We start from the raw sequence: 21,872 nt of genomic DNA, 5'->3' as shown, positions 1-21,872 counted from the left end.
AATGCAGTTTTATGAAATTATCATACCATGTATAGTACATATTAGAGTGGAAAAGATGTTTGAATTATCTTACATGTACAAGTGCAATGTTATGAATTGGTATTGTAAGTATATGTTATACGAGTCTTTTCAACATGTTGTTAGCACTTGACCTGTCAGCAGCACTACTTTCAGCAGCACTATTATCAATAGTTGAACAAATTAAACACAGCAATCGAAGAAAAATGCTCGGCTTTGTTTTACGGCACCCGATTATCGCAACCATACCATATCGCAACCATATAGCCAATGCTCAGCTACATGTAGCCACGAGGACGTAACAAAAATTACAGTAGCTTGGATGAAATATTACGACGCGTCTACCACACTTCATTCTAATTCAATCATTGTAAATTTTTCTCAATGGTAAAGGATTTAGTAATGTTGACGAAATGAAACGTGCTGTTGATACCTCTTTTGCCTCTAAATCTATCAATTTTTATCGAGAAGGTATTTTTAAAGTTATTGACAGATGACAGCAAGTTGTAAACAATAATGGCAACTACATTATTAATTAAACCAAATAGTGTATTTTACGAATACAGTACTTTATCGACGAAACTCCAATATTCGTATTAATTTTGCATCAACTCAAAATATTCATGCAAAGTTTCTGTAAGTATTCGAGTATTTTCGTGAGTAATTGTATATGTAATCACTAGGCTGTGGGTGTTTATGTAGATTCATATTTTCACAAATACAACTAAAAAAATGGAACCTAAACAATGATCTGTTTCATCCAATATTAAATATCATAACAACTATTATACTTTAAATATTTTATATATATTTACATTCTGTGCATTCTTGCATTTTCAAACTTTTTTCCATACATGCTCAAACATCTTAAGCCTGGTAACCACGTTTATATCTCAATAAAAATATATATTAATATAGCAAACAACAATTGTATGTTTTTGGTAATTGCAAAGACAAAAGTCTGATGTGAATTATTTTGTCTCATTTTGTAGCTCTAGTACCAAAAACAGAAAGTTAATCTTAAATTTGCGAGTAACTATAAACGCACATAGTGTTTATTTAATAAGGACGCGTTGAATTAATTTGATTTACTATCGATTGCGTGGATAATTTCTGAGAGGATTCGCGACACAATAAATCGGGTGAAAGGGCAGCGTTAAAAGGAACACCCAATTGCGTTACGTCTTCGGCTCCCTTCGTCCACTTTTCTGTGTTAAATCAGTGAAACGATCACGACGGCCCCGTGAAGAATCCATGAAATTCCCATCGCAATAGCTTCACGTCTTGACAATGGCGAGGGTCGTCGGGCCACTCGTTCTTTTCTTTCGCCGCGTTAATGAGCTTCCACGCTAATGCACTTCTCCATTCCCTTCTCTGTCTGTCGTATATTTTTGCTTTGTTAATGCAAAAATAGAAACATTTTCATGGAATGAATATTAAACGTATTTTACTCTCAACTGGTATCATTGGGAATCAAAAATTTAGAATTAGAAATTTGTTAATTTTATTTTGTTACTGGCCTCTATCACGGAGAATGTAAAACACGCTGATAAATTTTAAAACAGATACGAACATAAAGAAAAATATTATTATTGCAGGATACATTTCGTAAAGATGACAAAAGTATTTAAATAGTCAATTATTCATTATATTAATAACTCCCGATATTTAACATCTATTACACGCTTATATGCATACTGTACGTTTGCAGTAAGTATCTCGTAATACTATAAGAAGACGTAATAATTCTTATATATTTTAGTAATTTTCTAATACTTGGCTAGGCTTACACCTATTTTTTATAAATGACCTAATACTTATTTCTTTACTCAGTCTTTAACTTCCAATTTCTTACTTTCTAATCCAATCAGCTTCTCACTTAATTAATGCAACTAAGCGATATATGTATGTATAAACCTACAATTAATCTCTAAACACCAATCAAAACCTATGTGTATTTAGAAAATCTATTATAAATACGAAAGTAAAAACTTTTCTTCCTATAAATGAGGTATAAGTAATAAAGTAGTCTGTAAAGTATAAATTTACATAAATATTTCAACAGTATAATATCAATAATAAATATAATCAAAATATTTTATTCTTTTATTTCAACGCTTTTTTCGGGGATCCTTCTTAATTTTTTTGTGCAAAATCTTGCTTTTTTTGTTAATACGAGAGCGTCATTCCACGACTATAGCACGTGCTGTATGACTAATAGCACGAACAAAAAATGTGACGTAAACCGCGCCCTTACGAAACTGTCGCGAGGAGGGTGTTTCCGAGAAAATAGCGGCAGTATGAAAAGATACCGCGACGACGACGTGTCGCCGTCGCTTTTGTTCGCCTGTGAACGCTAGTTGGCGACGGCGTAGCGTGAGAGTTAGCTTTAATCGTTGAGACGAGTTTTCCAAATCTGCCGAGTTAAATTCATTCTTTGTAACTTCTTTTTCCTTATTATTAGAAATATCTAAATTGACGATTTACAATATTAAGTTTTAGGTGTGCTATTATTGGGCCATTAGGCATAATAACAATTTAGAGTTGGAGTACATCTAATTTTGGAATCTTTAATCCAATTTCATTTTATTTATTATTCATTCTATCACGGAGTATGCGCAACAAGATAATAATGATAATAGTAAATAATAAACAAATTAATCATTATGAAAATAATATACAATAATTAATAAACTAAATTTCCTTTTTAAGAATTTTCCATGAATTGTTATAGTCAATTATAACAAAGTGACATTATTTGAGTGTTAATTATCGGAGGGCACGCGATAAAAATGATCCTTGTACATGTTTATTCCTTCTAGAGAAACGAAAGAATATTATAGTACCTTTAATTTCTGTTCAGTATGCATCAATTTATTTCAAGAAAATATTCTACATATTACACAATTGCTGTAAATGTATCTGTAATTATATCATAGAAGAACTGTGTTTGATCTTCACAAAAAATTTCATAAAGGTATTTTTTTGTAGAATTGTTTAATTTGACAATCTTGAACATTGATGAAATAATTAAATTCTGAGGTGATGTTACGATAATGTATATACTACTGAAATTAATTAAAAATAAAAAGCGAGAAATGTGTGGGTGGGATTGTGATGGTCTATTAGACGTTGTTTCTGACGAAAGAGCAGTATAAAATGAAATTATGTCATATTTCGTTATACCAACTTCGGAGAAGGAGGAAGATATGTACCTCAATTCGACACGCATATTTTCTTTTTCATGTATATTCACCGATTTCTCTGAAGTGGCTAAACCAATCGGGATGATTCTTTTTGTATCTTGTGAAGCATATTCTCCGATTGATCCTGTTAAAAAACTTTGTCAATTCGGTCATCGTAAACTATTTTTTTTCAAAAAACTTTTATTTTTGCACCGATCATATATTTCATATATGTTCGTCGATTTCTCCAAAACGGCTTGACCAATCAAGATAATTTCTTTTGTAACTTGTGGGGCATGTTCTCCCGTTGGTCCAGTTACAAAACCTTTTTGCATTTGTTTTTTGTACACTATATTTTTTGCAAAAATCCAATTTATATGTATGTTCGATTGTTGAGGATTGGATTAAATTATCGGAATGGAACCTTCTGCATCCTCTAGCTGTGTCGGACCTTCTTTGCAAAACTTCTCCCATTTGTTCACTGTTAACTATTGTTGTTGCAAACAATTTGTTGTTTAACAATTTTATTTATGTATGTTCGGTGATTGCTTTGTAACTGTTGGATTGATATCGAGATGGTTTCAAAGCAATAGCTTGAGTGAGCACCTTGAAATTCCCTCACTATAGGCTTCAACTCGTGTTTTCGTCGCAGGAAATATTGTTCTCCGAATTCCTTTTCGGACATAAATTCACTTTCGTTGCAAAATGATATATGACACACTATTAAGTTATAGAAATATTCTTCTCTATCACTGTTCACAGCATAATATCAGTTGCAGAACACAGCTGACTTATTTCTTATTTGTTTGAAGGCCGGGACAACTCATACATTTTTTCCATTAATAAGAATGAAGAATTGAAATAAACGATAAATAAATAGAAGAGAATTACTTATTAATAATAATGAAAACTATTTTATCCTAGTTCTGTAATATCGATCGCTTCACTACAAAATCTAAAATAAAAGATTTTTTGTCAGAAAGTTATTACCAACTTCGAAAAGCGCTAAAAAGTATGAAATAATTTCTATTTCATCTATATTTCATTTAGACACGTACGCAATAACGGTTAGATTATCTACTTATTTATTAAACAGCAAAATAAATATACCGCAACTTTCTCGAAAGCAGCACAAATTTAAAAATACCACTAATATATAGTTTATTTCCATTTCTAATTATATAACATCAGTAATTGTAACGATTGTATCCTACGAAAATGATAGCTTGCTGTGTATATATAATTCCACTAACCTGTAAGTACGTTACTTAGACATCGAGCGTAATTTGTACACGAACGACGTTTTTGTGATATAATATATAGCAATCTAATGCAATTGAAATTTGAATAATACAAATATAAACGAGTTGATATTTTCTGCTGTACCACATGCATCTTATGGTATTTTTCGTCGGCTGTAAGGAGGTTGCAATATATTTAGTACGTTGGTTAGTAAGTAAATGGATAATCTAATCGTTGTTACATATGTATTTAAATAAAATAGAAATGAAATAGAAATTGTCCGACAAAATTTCTAATATCATTAAAAATAAGAGCGATATTTAGATGTTCGATTATGGATCACTAAATTTATGAAATAATATTTTAGAATAGGTGATATGTGCAATATCATCACACTTACTTCATTAGTAGACTACGGCTATTTACGCACACATATTTATATGTACATATTTTTATACCTATATATTATAAGTAGTACTATATGTTTACTGTGTTATGTATTTATGAGTGTATTATATGTACCCAATGCATTTCTGCATATAGTTTAAAGTTTCCCATAAATGTATAAAAATCCACAATCTATTCATCATTCATCAACAATCAAATGTGTATAAGAAATCATTCTAAATAAGTCCATTTATGATAAGTGGTCTATAAGACTGAATTTGATAATTAAATAAATTGAATAATTATATGATGCTTACATTATATGCTGATGAATTATATGATAATTACATAAATAATTTAAGAAATAATGTCAATAAAAATAAGAAAAAGTGTAGGAAAACGTATTATGCGCGATGAAGACAAGAGAAAAAAGCAACAGGACTTTCTGATGGATCTAATAGAATCGAGAGGAGAAAGAAAAAAACGACGAATACCGAACTGAATAAATATTTTGACAAACTGCTTCAGAGGGGGCAATAGTATCCATGGGTACGTCGACAACTGTCGGCCTAATTTTCCCCTAAACATTTCCGGAGATTACATCGGATTCTCATTGTATTTTCCCCGTGGATCACAGATTTGCCCTTGCAACAGAGGTCCGTGTAGTTTTTGGATAAAAAAAACAAATGTCTTTAATATGCTATAGTACCTATAGTTGTTGACGATATATCGGGATACACAGAAGAACTACTTTAATTGTTAGTTATTAATTTAAATGTTTAGCCGAGGAGCTTCCTGAAAGAAAACCTTTTAAGTATTATCTCATACTGCAAAATTTTATTATATCTATTGCATAGGTAATAAAATTGGATATCTATATAAAACTCTGAAGATTTTATAGAGAAATTTACGATATTATAGAAATAATATTTTGTACATAATTTTATTACTAAAAAAAAAAATTATTTCATTATCAAAATGAATACAGAGTACAGATAGTAAAACTCGATAACCATTCAAAATTCTAGTGCATTAAATATAGGTTTTACAAAAAATCATACAAAAACATTACATTAGCACAAAAGTAAATTTTTGCAGGTATCATTTCACTATATAGTTAATAAAATTTAATAATTCGATTATTAATTTCATCTTTATCGTAAAGATTTCTAAAAAAAGATTTTACTTTAATCCTTGATTGATAATTTAATTTTTAATTGTAAATTTTTCTGAAGAAAGTTTTTACAGTTTTATGGTAAATATATATATGTATACGTATCGAGCATATATTTTAGTATTTTAGTATTATTTAGTAATATGATATATATATGAAATTTTTATTAATTTCGCAAATATAAATAGAACAAAGCTCTTTAAGATAATTTCATCATAATTACTATTTAAAAAGTAGCAATTTATTCAATTCATCATTTTGTTTTATGTGTCTGTTTCCCAGAAAGCTTCTAAATTATGAATAAAGGAAATAGAATTTAAGAAAGTTATATTTTGTTATTGATTGGCACATGTCATACAAGAAAAACAAATTTTTTTACGTAATTTGGAGTACTCTTAGACATATCGTAATTCAATTTAATTATTAGAGATTGTTAACGTGGGATAATTCATAAATATAGTGTAATATATCAATATAGTTTTGGCAAGTGATTATAAATAAAACACATTCAGCAATTGTAAGATATCTATCCGAAAGGAAATAAATGTTATCGTTAAATGCAATATATTCAAAAACCTAAAATTTAAAAATATATTTCAGAATCAATTGATAGGTCTCTGTTGGGTAAATTGGAATTTTTATCCACTTGTCACAAGTTTCACTCGTTCTCATTTTCAGTATCTACAGAACAATAAAAACTTTAAGCCGTCTCAAAATATTCTCTTCAACAAACACTTCTGATATCTGCTTTTATAGATACCTCGTGTATCTCTCTATTTCAACTGAAACTGAAACTCAATAAATCATCTTCAACAAAACCATGAGTAGAACACTTCGTTTAGAACTCTTTACCCGTGGCTGATATAACTGCCGTACGTTGCTTGTCAATTTTTCATCCCCCTAACAAGATCACTACAGCAACTTGACGTTTCACAGTACAAACCTGTTCGAAAACAATTCTCCGCCACAAAATGATAAGAAATATGTACGTAGTATTTTTGTAAACTAATGCAATATGTAGAAATTTTATATATATAGCATAACTTCACTGGTAGATTCGACACACTAAAATAAAAAAAACGTTCAGATAAACGTATGTCCAGTACGATTTTGTTTCCGGTATAGCTGTTTTTGTATTGTATCAATTGTTTATCTGCCTACAGAAATTACTTGAAGTAATCACCTTCGTTTCGACTCGAATAGAAGCGTGCAGATATCATTCAGTTTTGACTCGTTCAGAGTTGCTTACTATTATCCACATTTGTTGACGACTCTCAATAATACGTTGCAGGAGTATCTCAATGTTATCTACTGCTGTGTTGTAAACTAACTGCTTTAGTTGCCACCAGGGATTAAAATGTATTGAAATTAATTTAATAATTTGAATCAATCATTTAAAAATATTGCTAATTTGATGAAGTGAAAGGTTGCACCGTTATACATAAACCACATGCGACGCACAACGTCGGATTTAGTATCAACCAATAAATCATTTTAATTTTCTCTTAAAAAGTTGGTGTATGATTCACCCGACAATTTTCCATTAAAAAAAAAGTAGTCTGATTAAATGATGAGCAATTATTCCTACCCACGCGTTAACGCTAAATTGATGTTTGGTGGTTTGAGTATATAATTGCGCATGTACTTACTTTATTTTAATTATTTACGTTAGATTTGCATTTACGGCTCGCTGTTTTATTATCAAGAAACATTCAAGAAATTCATTGGTGCCTCGTAATTTCATGTATATCTCGTCAACGATGTTCTGCAGGAGAATCGTTAAATAATCTTCAGCAAAACGTTTATTAAACGAACGTTTACATTCTCCCGTATGTGATCAAAGTGCACATAAGCTCATTTCTCCTTATATATACCATATAAAACAAAACAAAAATTCATAAAAAAAAACCTCTGTTGGAGTGCAGTTGTTTGTTTTTCTCTCCAAATGAAAATGACGACGCTGCGTGAGGAATAGACGCGAAATGCGTGGATCGTTAGTGAATGTGACTTAATAGGACGATAATGACGTCGCGTTCGGATTTTCCATTTAATTTTCTGAAAGGTTCATTTGTGCACCACTGTTCGCTCCTCCCTTCTCGTCTTTTTCCCCTCTTTTCCTTTCGTTTCGCGCGCTTGAACTTGTACAGACACACAGGAACACAGGAGTGGTGAAAACATTTTTTCTGAAAAGGACTCTCGAGTGGTCCTCCACTTCACGTTCTGAAAGTTCTGGACCGTTCTACGAGCACAATAATAACCATTCCACCCGCACACCTGCTCCCAGAGCCTCTTCAGGTCCTGACGACTCGACTAATCTCACCGAATGTACTTTGCTCTTGCCTGACCCATATTTTTCGTATTTTGGTAACGAGGACAAATCGCTTGGTCTCTGTGGAGACTCGTTGCTTCGTATTTCTAATCCTTCTTGAGATGATACTTTGTCGCTTTTGAAGGACTGGTGGTTAAAGGAAGGTTGGACTTTCATGCTTATTTGTAGAATTGACGAAAACTATTTGTATATTTGCCGTTCAGAAATCACATTGATCAAAGGTTGAAAGGCAGAAAAGGATGACAATGTTGCAAACACGATTTTTTTTATGTATCTACTTTGCTACTATTTATATATGTCGTTTTCTTGTAAGAAATGTTCACGAAAGTAAATAATACTCTTTGGAATATTGTGTACTTAGTAGTGGAGTTAGCAGAAATTCTAAATTTTGTTACCTATATTCCTAGTTATACCTGTTTATATATATTTGATGTTTCTTATTTTTTCTATCAGCGAACAACTAAGAAATGAATTTGAATACAACGTGTATAAGCATTCATTTACATAAGCGTATTATGAGTTTTGCTTTTATAAAAATTAAAGTTTGCTTTATATCCTATGTAATTCAGATTTTAATAGTACAAATAATTATACTAATATCGGATGAATATTTACACAGCATGAAATTGAAATGAGGTTTATTGCGTCGTTATATTCTTTATGGACGCTTCAAATTTACACAATCGTAACCTTCGTAAATTCACCCCAAATCTTTCAGAAACTCCGTCAAACACGTCAGAACGGAACGTCAAGGATAAAGACTCAATCTCTGCGCAATCAATAACGCTCGCATTTCATTCTGAAAACTAGATGTAGATCGACAGCTATGGCTCGCTATTCCCACAGCTGATCATTCCGATACGTGAACTAATTATGTCAAAACCCTCGGTGGACACGAGTCCCATGGGAACAAGCGGGACCGCGTCGACCACAATACCAGAGCCAGTCGATGTCATTGTGCACCTTATGCCCGATTGTGTTCACGTTAAAAGGCCCCTTTCGTCGCCTTTATTTCCTAGTAACGTGGTTCAACCCTCGTCTCGCTCTTTCTGCGTTTTCGTGCTGGGACCTCATCGCGTTTTTCGCAATAACCAATAAAAAAAGATCCCCAGTTAGTTTACTCAACTATCCCCCGAGTAGAAATTGCGATTAGGATTTTCTCTATTTTTGGATCTATACGAATTCGCGAAATTGTTACGAGGATTACAAGTTTGTAACATATGTCATTTCTTATTGTGGATGGAATTGTCGTACTTTTTCCTTTCGCTTTTTGGTTTATTTTGGTATTTATTATGGAACGATGTGGGTTAGGTTTGGAATGTTAGGTTATGTTCGGTTATTGCAAGTATCATTTTCTGCTATACTAAAAAAGAAACTTTTTATCTAACTATGACTTATATAACACGAAATTCCGTGCTATAGGAAATCCTACTGTACCTATATAGAGAGGATTGTCGAATTTTCTTAGTAAGAATTAGATTGCGGACCTTTATGCAAATTCATATAATTATAAACTTAATTACACAAACAGAATCTAAGTAGAAATTTATTTCATTCACTAAATATTATGATAAATGGAACTACCTGTACTTTAAATATTTTGTATATCTTCGCGTATTATGTGGATTTTTTCAATTCTAAATTTCCTATAAATGTGTAAAGATCTACAGTTTATTTATTAATATAATGTGTGGTTGGCTGTTTAAATACTTTTGTGATATCTGTGAAATCACTTACACAAAAACTAAATATTTTGTAGCCTCTATATACACTTTTAAATTTCTTTGAAACATTACTAATATAATCATAATAGCCGAGCTTCATTGCAATGTTAATGAAATTTCAAAATGTTTCGTACAAGACATAATCTATTTCTAAAAGGTTTCTACTAGTTTCTATAGGTGTTCGAATACCTCCGTGAGCAACCATATATAATATACAGGATCTGGTTGAATGCGTGATACGAAAATATTTTATCTTATATTCTCTTCAGATCTTTTTCAGAAGCGATCATTTTATATTTGCGCATGTTACTCATTTGAATCTGTATAAAAATGATTGGAGAATTTTATTAGGCTTAAGAATTGTTCGTTATAGAACATGTAAAATGAATTATAGAATTTTATTACTAAGAACTGGTCATTGCAATATTCGTTCGTCATAGCATAATCCACTGTACTTGTGCAGAATGCAAATCGCATCAGCTGTCGCTGTTCGTTTGCGATTTTTTACTTAATCTGGTCTTCTTGGCTGTTCGGGTCCAAATTATCCAATTATCTAGGGGGGTTAACCTGTGCTTTCGAGCTTTCCTGCTCGAATAGATCTGGATCGACGACAGCCAAGGTAGCAGCAACAGCGACGGTAGCACAAGGCGGTCGTGGTCCAAAGCGGACCGGACAAAGAGCTCGTAAACGCGTTATTCCACGCCAACGGATCTGTCAGAGCCGCTTCTCCGGGTGCATCGTGTGGAAAAGGCCCATCCACGAGCTTCCTAGCCTATCCGCACATATTTCTCTTCGTAGCCCAACCACTCCGTTTACCTTCGTTATCTTTGCATCGACCAGCGAGGATTCAAGTAATGTTGATAACTTTTTGAAAACAAATCAGGATTCAGATTATGTTCAACCACATATTCTTTATTTGAATTTAGTAGTTCATAGAAAGATTGAAGGATATGTGAAAATAATAAACGGAATTGAACATATTGAAAACAAGATCTTTAATATTTCTTGAAGAGGACTTATCACTGGCCTGTAAATGTCTATGCGTGTAAAATATATGCAAGAAATATGTGACGTTTATGCAGAAGAAGTTTATTATTGTGACGTTTTTAAAAAGATTAATAGTAATACTATCATCGAGTAACTACTTTACAAGAAATGTCTCGCTCGCAACTAAGAATAACAGCGACGATCAATGCTATCCACAAGAACCATGTACCTACTCTTGTTCACAGTTGACGCCTTTTAGAATCATCCCCGTGTTCCTTTGACCCTTGAGCATAAGGTGTACATCTGCCTGTACAACAGTCGATCCCCTCGCTACAAATAGGCGATCGACGATGAATCGAGTTGTCAATGCACGGCCATTAATAATACTAATAACTGTCAGAACCAAATTTTCGGAAAAACGTGCTTCTCTTAAAGATCGAACCCTGCCTCAAAAAAGGAATGAAAAGGAAAAGAGGGGAACACGATCGTGTATACGTGGCTGAAGAGGTACTACGTAGGCCAAAGCATGCGGCAGATTGGCTACAAACAGCGGCACAACAAATACTCGAAGACTTATTGTGCTGCATTCACGAGATCTAGTGATGGGATCAAGCTCAATATACTCGATATTGTATTTATTTTAGAGAATGATACCTATTTATATCTCCAAAATGAAAGAAATTTCGTAAAAACATTTTTGATTCTTAAGGACTATATTAACAGAAAACTATTTTTTATTTATCAATGTAATGTTATTTTGTTAAAACTAAACCTTAATTAGATATTTTGAATTGAAATACTATACTAATGTATAACATGCGAAGTAATATTTCATAGTATGTAATTGTTTTATAAATTTTACTTCGATGTAAATTTGCAATTATTAACATTTTCATTCCTTTGAATTTCTATAGTTTAGAATCTTAGGATTTACGAAACTCAACCCGTAAAAAGTAAAGTAACAATCTAATTAATAAGAGTATATATATAATAAGATTACAAGATAATTAATAAGATTACAGAATAATACTTTTTTGATAACAGTGTTTATGTTCAGTATTCAAATACTTCGTAACTTACTATACTTGTGACGTATTTGAACCTATCACTAGCACAGTGGAAAAAAGTATAAGAAAAGAGGGATAGATTTTTTAAGAGTCCTCATTTTGAAAACATGTCCACAACAATGATGCTATTATGACTATCCTATATCGTCATTGGTGATTCTTTTTTTACTTTTCCGTCGTTTCTCCAATATTCTTACCTGCCGGTCAGTTTTACACGCAGTTGACCCTCGTCAGTATAGTTTCACTGTTAGGTGTCTCAATATAGCATGGTAAGATATATGGGATTGTGAACGAGAGAGGAGAGTCCCGTTTTCTAAAAGGATGATTTTGCCGACAGAATAGGTCACGTTTGCCGACGACATACGGAATTTTGTATATGTTCGATGTTAAAGGTTGATAGATTGGAATTGATCTTTTGGTATTGGCTTGTCGTATGTCTGAAGGGTATCGATGTAATGGGGGATTTTATAGGTTATAGAAGTTACGTATTTTATTATTTCCCTGTCAATTCTGATTCGAGTGGAGAGAGTAGAGTTGATTTATCTGATCAATTGTCTGGAATCTTTGTGATTTTATTTATTATTGAGAGAAATCATTGAAATTATTGGGTTGCTTTTTTGTATCGTTAAATATGATTTTTCATTATCAGAAGTCAATTATTGATGTTATTGACATAAAACAGAAATTTCAGTAATAAATTTCATTCATAAGATTCATAAGACTCATTCGATTACACTAACGTGTATTGACACGTTGAATTATACATCGCTCACCAGTTCAAACGCACTATATATTTCGTTTTTCATATGCGAGCAATTTTAACACCTAATAACTCGTCAACCGATCAAATATTACCAAAACTGTTTCTTTCATTCAAGATTATGGGTTTTCTTCAAGAATATTAAGTTTTAGGTATCCCATTACTTTGTTCACAAAACTTCATATTTATCATCTCTAGTTAAAAAACTTATATCTCTGGGCCGAATAAGTTGTTCCTCTTTTTAACTGTGTACATTAAAGTACATTCCTTCAACTACTACATAACATCAAAATCAGAAAATCAACAAAATTGTATTCTCTTATCTTTCCTCCAGAATCATATATTTTCACTCTTTCATCCTTATTCACTTCCCATTTTCTTCACCTTGGTGCCATTCCTACGACATATCGTCCTTCAGTCAATATTTGAAGTCTGCATTAAAATATCCGCAGAAGCAAACTGGACGACGTAGAATCGGTCGGCCACGTCCTCTTTCATCCTGTGAAACGATTATCCTCGCTGAGTGCAGAAACGTTCGACACCACGAAAGTAAGTACTCGAGGCCAAGTGGGCATCCCTTGACTCCTCCCTCTTGGAAGTTGAGCGGCTTGAAATGGTTCCAGGGGTGTCTTGTTCATTCATTCCCCGGAAACACTTGTACGTCGAGCCGATTGAGACACCGACAACAGATGAACCAACCTTAATCGTTCACTAACCGTTTGTCATCCAGTTACAGGATGCATTGGTCAGACTTTACAAGTTGCTTCCATGCTTGTTACGAATTCTCTCTCTCTCCGCCCCCCCCCCATTTTAGGTTAGAAAGAGAGCAATTGAGTACAATGACGTAAAATGATCTGAGTTAATGGATACTATATCGTAGCTTTACTGGTCTTACTCGATTGTGAAACTTGTCTGTATTATAGTTGTTATATAGGAATTTTGATTTAATGGATGGAGTTAGTAATAAATGGTCTCGTTTGAGAAGTTTGTTGCAGTATAGTGCAGTGTGTCAAGGTATGGAAAATATTATAAAAGTAGTGCAAGTATTGTAAAAATACAAAAATAAATTATAATATAATTATAATGATATTTCAAAGTTGTGCTATTTAGAAACATAATAATACTTCAATTTATGTACTTTTAATCATTTTACTTATTACAAAGTTTATTTGTATGAAATCGTTAAATTAAATTATGAGGTTTTAGCCAGTCCATGTGACAAAATCGGAAAAAGAAAAGATTCTATCCTATTGTAAATGTAGTAAATTTAATAAATTGTAAAGTATTATATTTGAACGTTTTAGTCTCGTATCTAACTTTAATGTCTAATAGATACAATTTTGATCACAGAATTTGTTTCATTTAGTTAAGAAGTTACGGATCTAGAGCCTTAAATATGTAGTCTTTCGTACAGACCCATACATTTTATCAAAATTCCGGGAATGTTCAAATATTGCGGAATCATAATCTATCCGCTAATTACGCGAAATTTATTTTGTCCAAGTTAAATGGTTAGATACGCTTATCAAGTGCGGGACAAATATTTCTCTTCCTGCCGATAGAACACCGATAAAAATGAGTAAAATAGCGTCTATGTCAACAAGAAAAAGAGGGAAGCTCGTTTACAAACGAGAAACAGAGCCTCGCTGACGCGACGGCTCAGAAGGCACATTCATCATCCGAACAACTTCTTATTCTTGCCACGTTGTAGCTTCTCATTTTCTTCTTTAGTTTCATTCAACTTCGTCCAGGTGGTCCTCTGGTTCACCGTGTAATATAATCAATTACACGGAACAATGGTGAACCGGTAAAGCTATTGAAATTTAGGGGACCCTTTGCACGTCGCGTGTCCTCAAGTGTTACAGATACTACTTCATAAGTATTTCGACACTTTAACCGATTTATAGTAATACTACCTTGATCTAGTAAAAGTGTAGAAATTAATGTTGACTTGATAATTAAAAACTCTGTACATGATAAAAGTATACAAATCATAGATAATAAGAAAATAAAATTTAAAAGCTGCGTATAATAAAAACATACAAAATATAACAATGATTTAATAATAATTAGAAGCTACATTCGATAAAAATGTACAAATGAATGATTTAAATGAATAACAATTGCGTATTTAACGTGCATATCTAAACATTCACAGTCTTGTTGTAAGTTTTCAGCCATTAGTTTATCAATTTATATGTTTTACTAACGTTCGTGTGTTATTCCGGCTAAACCGGCTAAGATGTCCGAGTACGAGCAACAATGAAAAGCGAACTATCATCATGGATTAAATTCGACGAAAACGATTCTTTTCTGTTTTCTGTTTTCGACTAGCGTTATAATAGCTGATTCGCTATCAGGAGTATTATGAAAAACAAAAGAACGGTGATCAATTATCGATTATACGAGATTCTACGTAGAACGCAATTTATCATACTGTCATGTCGGTGGAAAGTCTCGGCCACGATGAATCTTTTCTTGGCGAAAAGCCGCCAAAGAGAGTTTCGCCGTCGTTAATCGTTCCTCGTGTAAGTTACCAGGAAGTAAAGGAAGGATTTTACTATTTTATTTTTCGTTTTAACGGTACTTCAAGTTACTGTTCTAAGGAAGAGGATGAAAATAAGGAATGAAAAATCTTTGAAAAAGAGTTTAAAGACTGAAGATTTTGCATAGTAAACGGTTTGTTTAGAAACTCTCATGATTGTTTAGGTGGATAATAAATGTTACTTATCGTGTATAAATTTGGTGAATTTAAATCAGGTGAAAATCAGTTATATAAAATCGTAACATTTTCTTTGTTTATACAATACATGCAAAAGTTTACATTACAACGCAATATTAAACGAATTGGATGCCTATCAGGATTTTTTATTTTCATTTCATTTTTCACTTTTTTCCGTTTCATCCTCTTGCCGTGATTCTTTGCAATCCGGATCTCTTTCTTCCATCTCCTATTTTCTTTTCACTATCTTTCTTTGAATAACCAAGACATCACCCACTTCTCTCCTTCATTTTCGTTTATCTCATTTTCTTTTTCTCCTATCCTTTCTCTCAATTTTTGTCTACTTCCTTTCCAATCTCGTACGTCTATTTTTTTTTTTTTTTTACTATATTCTTCAATATCCAAAATTCTTTCCTTTTCTCACACTTCTATCCCTTTCCTGCTTTTTTCTTCCTTTCTTATTTTTCTTTCGCTTTCTTTTTCCTTTTCTCTCTTCCTCTCCCTTTCTTGGTTCACGTTTACAATGGACGCGTAACACGAGCAGAAACTAACTCTAGAAATGCACGCTATTTGCTCGAGTTATTATCGCTCGTTAAGGACTGGCATTCGAAACTCGACAATTTGCTGCCTTCCACACCCTTTCCACAACGAGGGTCGAGGGAGAATGTGAGAGAGAGGACGAGAGAGATTTAGCGACATTTGCTCCCGTTGTATTTTTTGTTTGTCCCTTTGTTACCGTGTGTTGCCCTTTCGCTGCTGATTTATGAATGCTGATGTGTTAATAACTCTGTATAGTTGAGTGCGTGTAACAGCCTCTTTGAATGAAGATACTTAGCTGCTTATTTAAGTACGAGTATTTCATTTTATGATACGTCTACATATGTATATATGTATGTGCGTAGATTTTCTGATTCAAATCTATAGCATTTATGATCTTCTTGTGACATTAATAATTCTTTAATTGAAGATTCACCATTAACAATTAAATTCTTCTAATTGAAAATTCGTACTTATAATTTAATAATTGTTTCCATCTTCTTTTGTCATTTAAAAAACATGGCCTGTTATAGGAATTTTTCAGGATTTCCCCATTTTTTATATCAAAATATTTTTTTTCAGTTATAAAATGACGTTAAAATAAAAAAGTCCTGAAATGATACTGGTATTTAAAGAAAACAAATGAGATAAGCGCTTTGATGTTTTAATTCAATTGAAGGATTTTCAATTATTTTGAAGTACTTTGAAATAATAGGTCTATATCTATTTTTTATAGTAATAAATTCTATTACATAGCAGAAATGTTTCTGCGCCGAGAATACTGGGTTATCGGATAAGTCTTTGACCTTTCTAAAGTCATGTTTTTGTTCGGAAACAACGGAAAGTCTACACGGATGGAATACTGGTAGGTAGGTATCCAATAGATGTCAGAAAATTAATCAGAATAGTGTATATTTGCAATAATGTTGGAATAAAATATATAATTTGTATGTAAACAAAGTTTTGAGATATCCGGCAACCCAATTATATTTAGTATATAAAAATTCTGGAAACATCAAATTCTTGAGTTGTGGTATCCTTCTATTACGGAGTGTAAAAGGGGAGAGAGGGAGAGAGAGGAAGAATTACAGCTTGATTGTGTATACCTTTACGCGTGCTTCTGTTTATAACACAGTGTAAGTGTAGAAGGGTACACCCTTAAGTCAATCAGAGCATAACCCTGGCCGTATTAGCAACGTGCGATGAAAGGGTGTTCTCGAGTGGCCATTCTGCCAGAGAATCAGAGAATGTGTTTTGATATTGTAACGTTTGTAAATATCAAGAAAGGGTGCCAGACTCTAAGCCTGTCGTTTATTAGGACTTCATTAGCCGTTTTGAATCCCCCTGTTTCTCTTTGCTCTTTGCTCTGATGCCACGGGTATTTTAAATCGATCCAATTGTACCCTTATTATAAATAATAACAAGATATTAATACTTTCTCTTTTCTCTTATATAGTTAGTTATATAGTATACCTTTTAAAGAGTAGATGCCAAGCATTTGACATTTCATCCAAAGTAGTTATAATCAATAAATTATTTCTAAATGCTGTCATATTATGTTTTCAGCGTCTTGATATATTTCTATTGAATTAAATTAATTATATGGAATACAATATAACGTGAGAGAATAAATTTTCATCTCAAAATTGGAAAAATCGAATGGCATATGCTCATTTCGTTTTTATGAACACTTATGAACAGTCAGTAAAATTCTTCGATACATCGACTGATCATAATAACAATACGTGAATTTTACCACAGCACGCACGTTCATAAGAAATTACTCAATTTGATACAAATATACTTCTACCTCAAATAATTTTACCTTACAAAAAGAACAAAGCAAAGGATCGAAACGACAGTTATTTTTGGATTGGCGGTTTCTTTCGCGTGAAACGAAAGTTATTAAATGCCGGATGACTAAAATTTCCAGACAAGACTAATTCGCGCCGACTCGAACAGCCGCCGTCGCCGACGATGACGTCGACGACGACGACTAACCGAGTCGGCGCAAGTTATAAGGAAGATTTACGAGCGTATGCGATTGACGAAAGGGGGGCTTACGGTCGATTGACTTTCGAAAATGGGCCTCGCGCGCGAGGATCGTGGTGCTTCTATACCTAGACTAGACGATACGAGTGTTCCTTTCATTCGAAATACCTTTTCTTCCATTTCTATATCTATAAGTCACCAATCGGCAACGTCTAAACACTCTTTCGCACATCGTTCTACTTCGTAAATTGAAGGTAGCTCTGGGAAAAGAATTCCTGCAAGGGGGGCAAAAGAAGATTTGCAAAGGGAAACAGATTATTTCTGGGATGTCTCAAATGTATTTTCTATTATGTTGCGGTGCTATTATCAAAGAGCTAAAATTGATTAATTCTTCCTGAACTAACGTTCATATAAGAATACTGAAGTGAAAGAAACAGAAGTTATGAAATTAGTATGAAAATAGCTCAGAACATTGAAGCTGAACTATCGCGAATTATGAGCACAAAGAAATTAATACGTAAAATGGAAAAATTATTTCAATTTATTCAATTGTTTGTTACAGCCACCAGAAAAAAGTACTCTGATGCGTTCAATTAATTCCCGATGGTACTTGAAGTGCTCATGATAACTAAGGAATGTATTTCGTATATATATTCCATTGATATAATTTCATTGATTTGATAACAATATAAAAGTAGTACAAAACGGGGGAGACAGGACGTTCGCAATTTATTAATAAAGCATGTTTACAGAGAATGTTCTAAATGTGGTAAAGTGGCAAAGATGGATTTTGAAATTTCAAAATGGTACTTTTGACCAAAATTCGATTAACCAGAAAAATTCGAGGCACCACAGACTTTCATATCTCGATAAATAAATCTCAAACGTAACTATTACCAATTGAAAAGTGTCTCTCTAGTATTCATGTAGGTTGATAAAAAAAGGGGTTCAGGATCCTTAGGCTAAATAGTAATACCAGCAAATGAAGACAGTCGTACTAAATTGGTCGAAAAATTAATATTTCTAAAGTTACAAACAATTTTTCGTTTCGACTAAAGCCAATGATTTCCTCGCTTCGAGAATTATTCTGTTACATGAAAATTGTATAACTTCCGAATTACAAAAAATTTTCTACATTTTCTTTATACCATTTCCACATACGCGCGACATCGAGATATTAGAGAAAATATATCAGAGAATTGAGTTATCACGTGTTCTTGCTGTTTTACTGACATGTATTTTCCGACGTAATTGATTATTCGTGTGATAATATTGGTAATTTAGATTGGTAATACGTTAGAAGAACAACGTTATATATCAAGTGGCAAGAGAACAAGTAATCCACTTTTTTATTTAGCACGGTACATAGCACGCAAATCAGTCGCTTTAATCAAAACGAAAAATTGTTTGCAACCTTGAAAATAATAATTTATCGATTCATGCCTGATATGATTTTTTTCCATCATTTGATGAATACTGTTTAAAAGTTGTGGACCCTCTTTTTGTATCGTTCTCTACATTATCCAAACGCGTTTCTATATAGACAAATCTACAAATTTAACGAAATTCACCTCTTCATAGAACTAAAATTCCAACGAATATCTCCACCTCTGAAAACCTCCAAAACATTCTCACATCTCCTATATAATACCTTCATCGTCATAGATCACGTATTTTCCCCCTCTTCGAAATCGCTGGTAAATAAAAAAAGGAAAAAGACCGGCGAAGGAGAAAAAAGGGAGGGGCACGGTCTCTTTTCTTCTCGGAGCTGTTCGTTCTCCAAGAGGGTTGAACGAGCATGGATGGGGGGTTGGCTGCAGACGTTAAAACGTTAGCGAATCCCATCGTAGATAATCTTCGACTCATTGTGTCGGTGACACGGTGAACACACACGAAAGTCAGCAGCCTTCGGTGTCCTCCTCGCGAATCTTTTATATTCCCGCACTCGCCGTGAAGAAGACGGGCCACGGTGTCGCAACCCTGCCACGCCCTAATTTCTCGGGGGTGAAAACCACAAGCTAGCTGACTTTCGACGAAGAAAAATAGAGAAATGGTCAGTAGAAGGTGTTCTCTTGGAAGTAAATGTGGATTTTCAGTGTTAGAAGAATAGTCATTGTGATTAAAATATATTGTTATTGGAGTTTAAGAAATTTCGGCGATTTATTTGAAAAATGTCTTAACGATATAAAAGAAATTGAAAAATAATGAAGGATGGTAATTTTTAGTGTTGTAAAAAATTGAATTATCATTGTGATTGAAATACACAATTGCTAGATATTGCGAATTTTTGGCAATGTATTTAAAAAGTTGATTAAAGTTACGAAATAAATTGAAAAATAATGAAAAATGATAGCGATTGAAATGGTCTTGTTTCTGACATGGGATATTCGAAAGATGCTTTTACGACATTACCAAACGTCTTTACGGTATCCATAAGATGTCTGTGTGCTATGTAATTATTATTCTTACGTTTACATCAAGTGCAAAACAAATGTTCTTCCACTATTCTTATTTGCTAATTATTATACTGACGTATTTGATATGTAATCATATTGATATGTAAATTAAGATCAAATAATAATTTAAAATGCCAAAAATGTTTTTAATTCAAAAATGTAAATGGGGTTTGGAGGTCATTACTGTTTATATCTATGGTACATTTGACAAGCTTTTAATAAAATTATGTCAATAATATCTTACAATTAAAAAGCCGAACGTTTATATTCAAAATTATTAAAAAAATCTATTCAGAAGAACTTGGTAACAATCTTTCCATCGATGTTTTGCTTTTTTTCTAGGTCACAGTGGCGTCAATCAGCTCGGAGGTGTTTTCGTCGGCGGTAGGCCGCTTCCAGACTCGACGAGGCAAAAGATCGTCGAGCTAGCGCATTCAGGCGCACGACCTTGTGACATTTCTAGGATTTTGCAAGTTAGCAACGGCTGCGTCTCGAAGATTCTTGGGAGGTTGGTTGAAATATTGCTCACTACGAATAACCAAAAATATTATTGATTATAATGTCCTACTTTACATTACAAATTTCTCATCGATTGTTAATTGTAATTAATAAAAAGATTCCGTCATCTATAATGGTTATCGATAATCAAAAACAATCTCCATCATCGATAATGGTTACCGCAAAGACAAATGTTGGTCATTTATAATAGTTACCTATAACCACAATATTTAAAAATTAATATCTTTTATCCGTTTAATTTTCTGAAAAAATCCTCTACGATTTACGTTACCTTTCATTTAAACAAAAATTACCTTCCTTCCAATAACTATTTTCGTAAAAATTTCGAAAATAACTGTTGTTACATCAATAATCACAGTTATTTACCTAATAACAGTATAAGTAACTGATACCGATTTAATGCTTTCATACTAATATAGTACTAAAACTTGTAATTATTATTTTTAATACTTATAAACAATGATGTATTTACATAGTAGAGAATTTTAAGTTTCCGAATTTACCTCAAACATGAGTTACTAACATGTACCGTATTGTACCGCAAATTATTATTATTGCAGGTACTATGAAACCGGATCCATCAGGCCCAGAGCAATCGGTGGCAGTAAACCGCGCGTAGCCACAGCAGAAGTCGTAAGCAAGATTTCCCTTTACAAAAGCGAATGCCCCTCTATCTTTGCGTGGGAAATCAGAGATCGTTTGCTCCAGGAAGGTGTCTGCACCAACGATAACATCCCTAGTGTGAGTACGGAAACTTCTTTTAATTGAAATTT

At 32.9% G+C, this 21,872-nt stretch overlaps 1 protein-coding gene across 1 annotated transcript in view; it reads left to right on the top strand.

Moving 5' to 3' along the window:
- LOC117240599 (paired box protein Pax-6-like) overlaps positions 1-21,872 on the top strand; it is a 148,817-nt gene that overhangs the window by 29,612 nt on the left and 97,333 nt on the right. The window contains 2 exon segments of the mRNA XM_033506609.1: positions 20,923-21,088; positions 21,660-21,840. Coding sequence (XP_033362500.1) covers positions 20,923-21,088; positions 21,660-21,840 — 347 coding nt within the window.

The sequence above is a fragment of the Bombus vosnesenskii genome, unplaced genomic scaffold (assembly GCF_011952255.1).
Source record: "Bombus vosnesenskii isolate JDL3184/JDL3185 unplaced genomic scaffold, Bvos_JDL3184-5_v1.1 scf7180000014816, whole genome shotgun sequence".
Taxonomy (NCBI): Eukaryota; Metazoa; Arthropoda; class Insecta; order Hymenoptera; family Apidae; genus Bombus; species Bombus vosnesenskii.
This window is presented reverse-complemented; position numbering and strand designations above follow the sequence as displayed.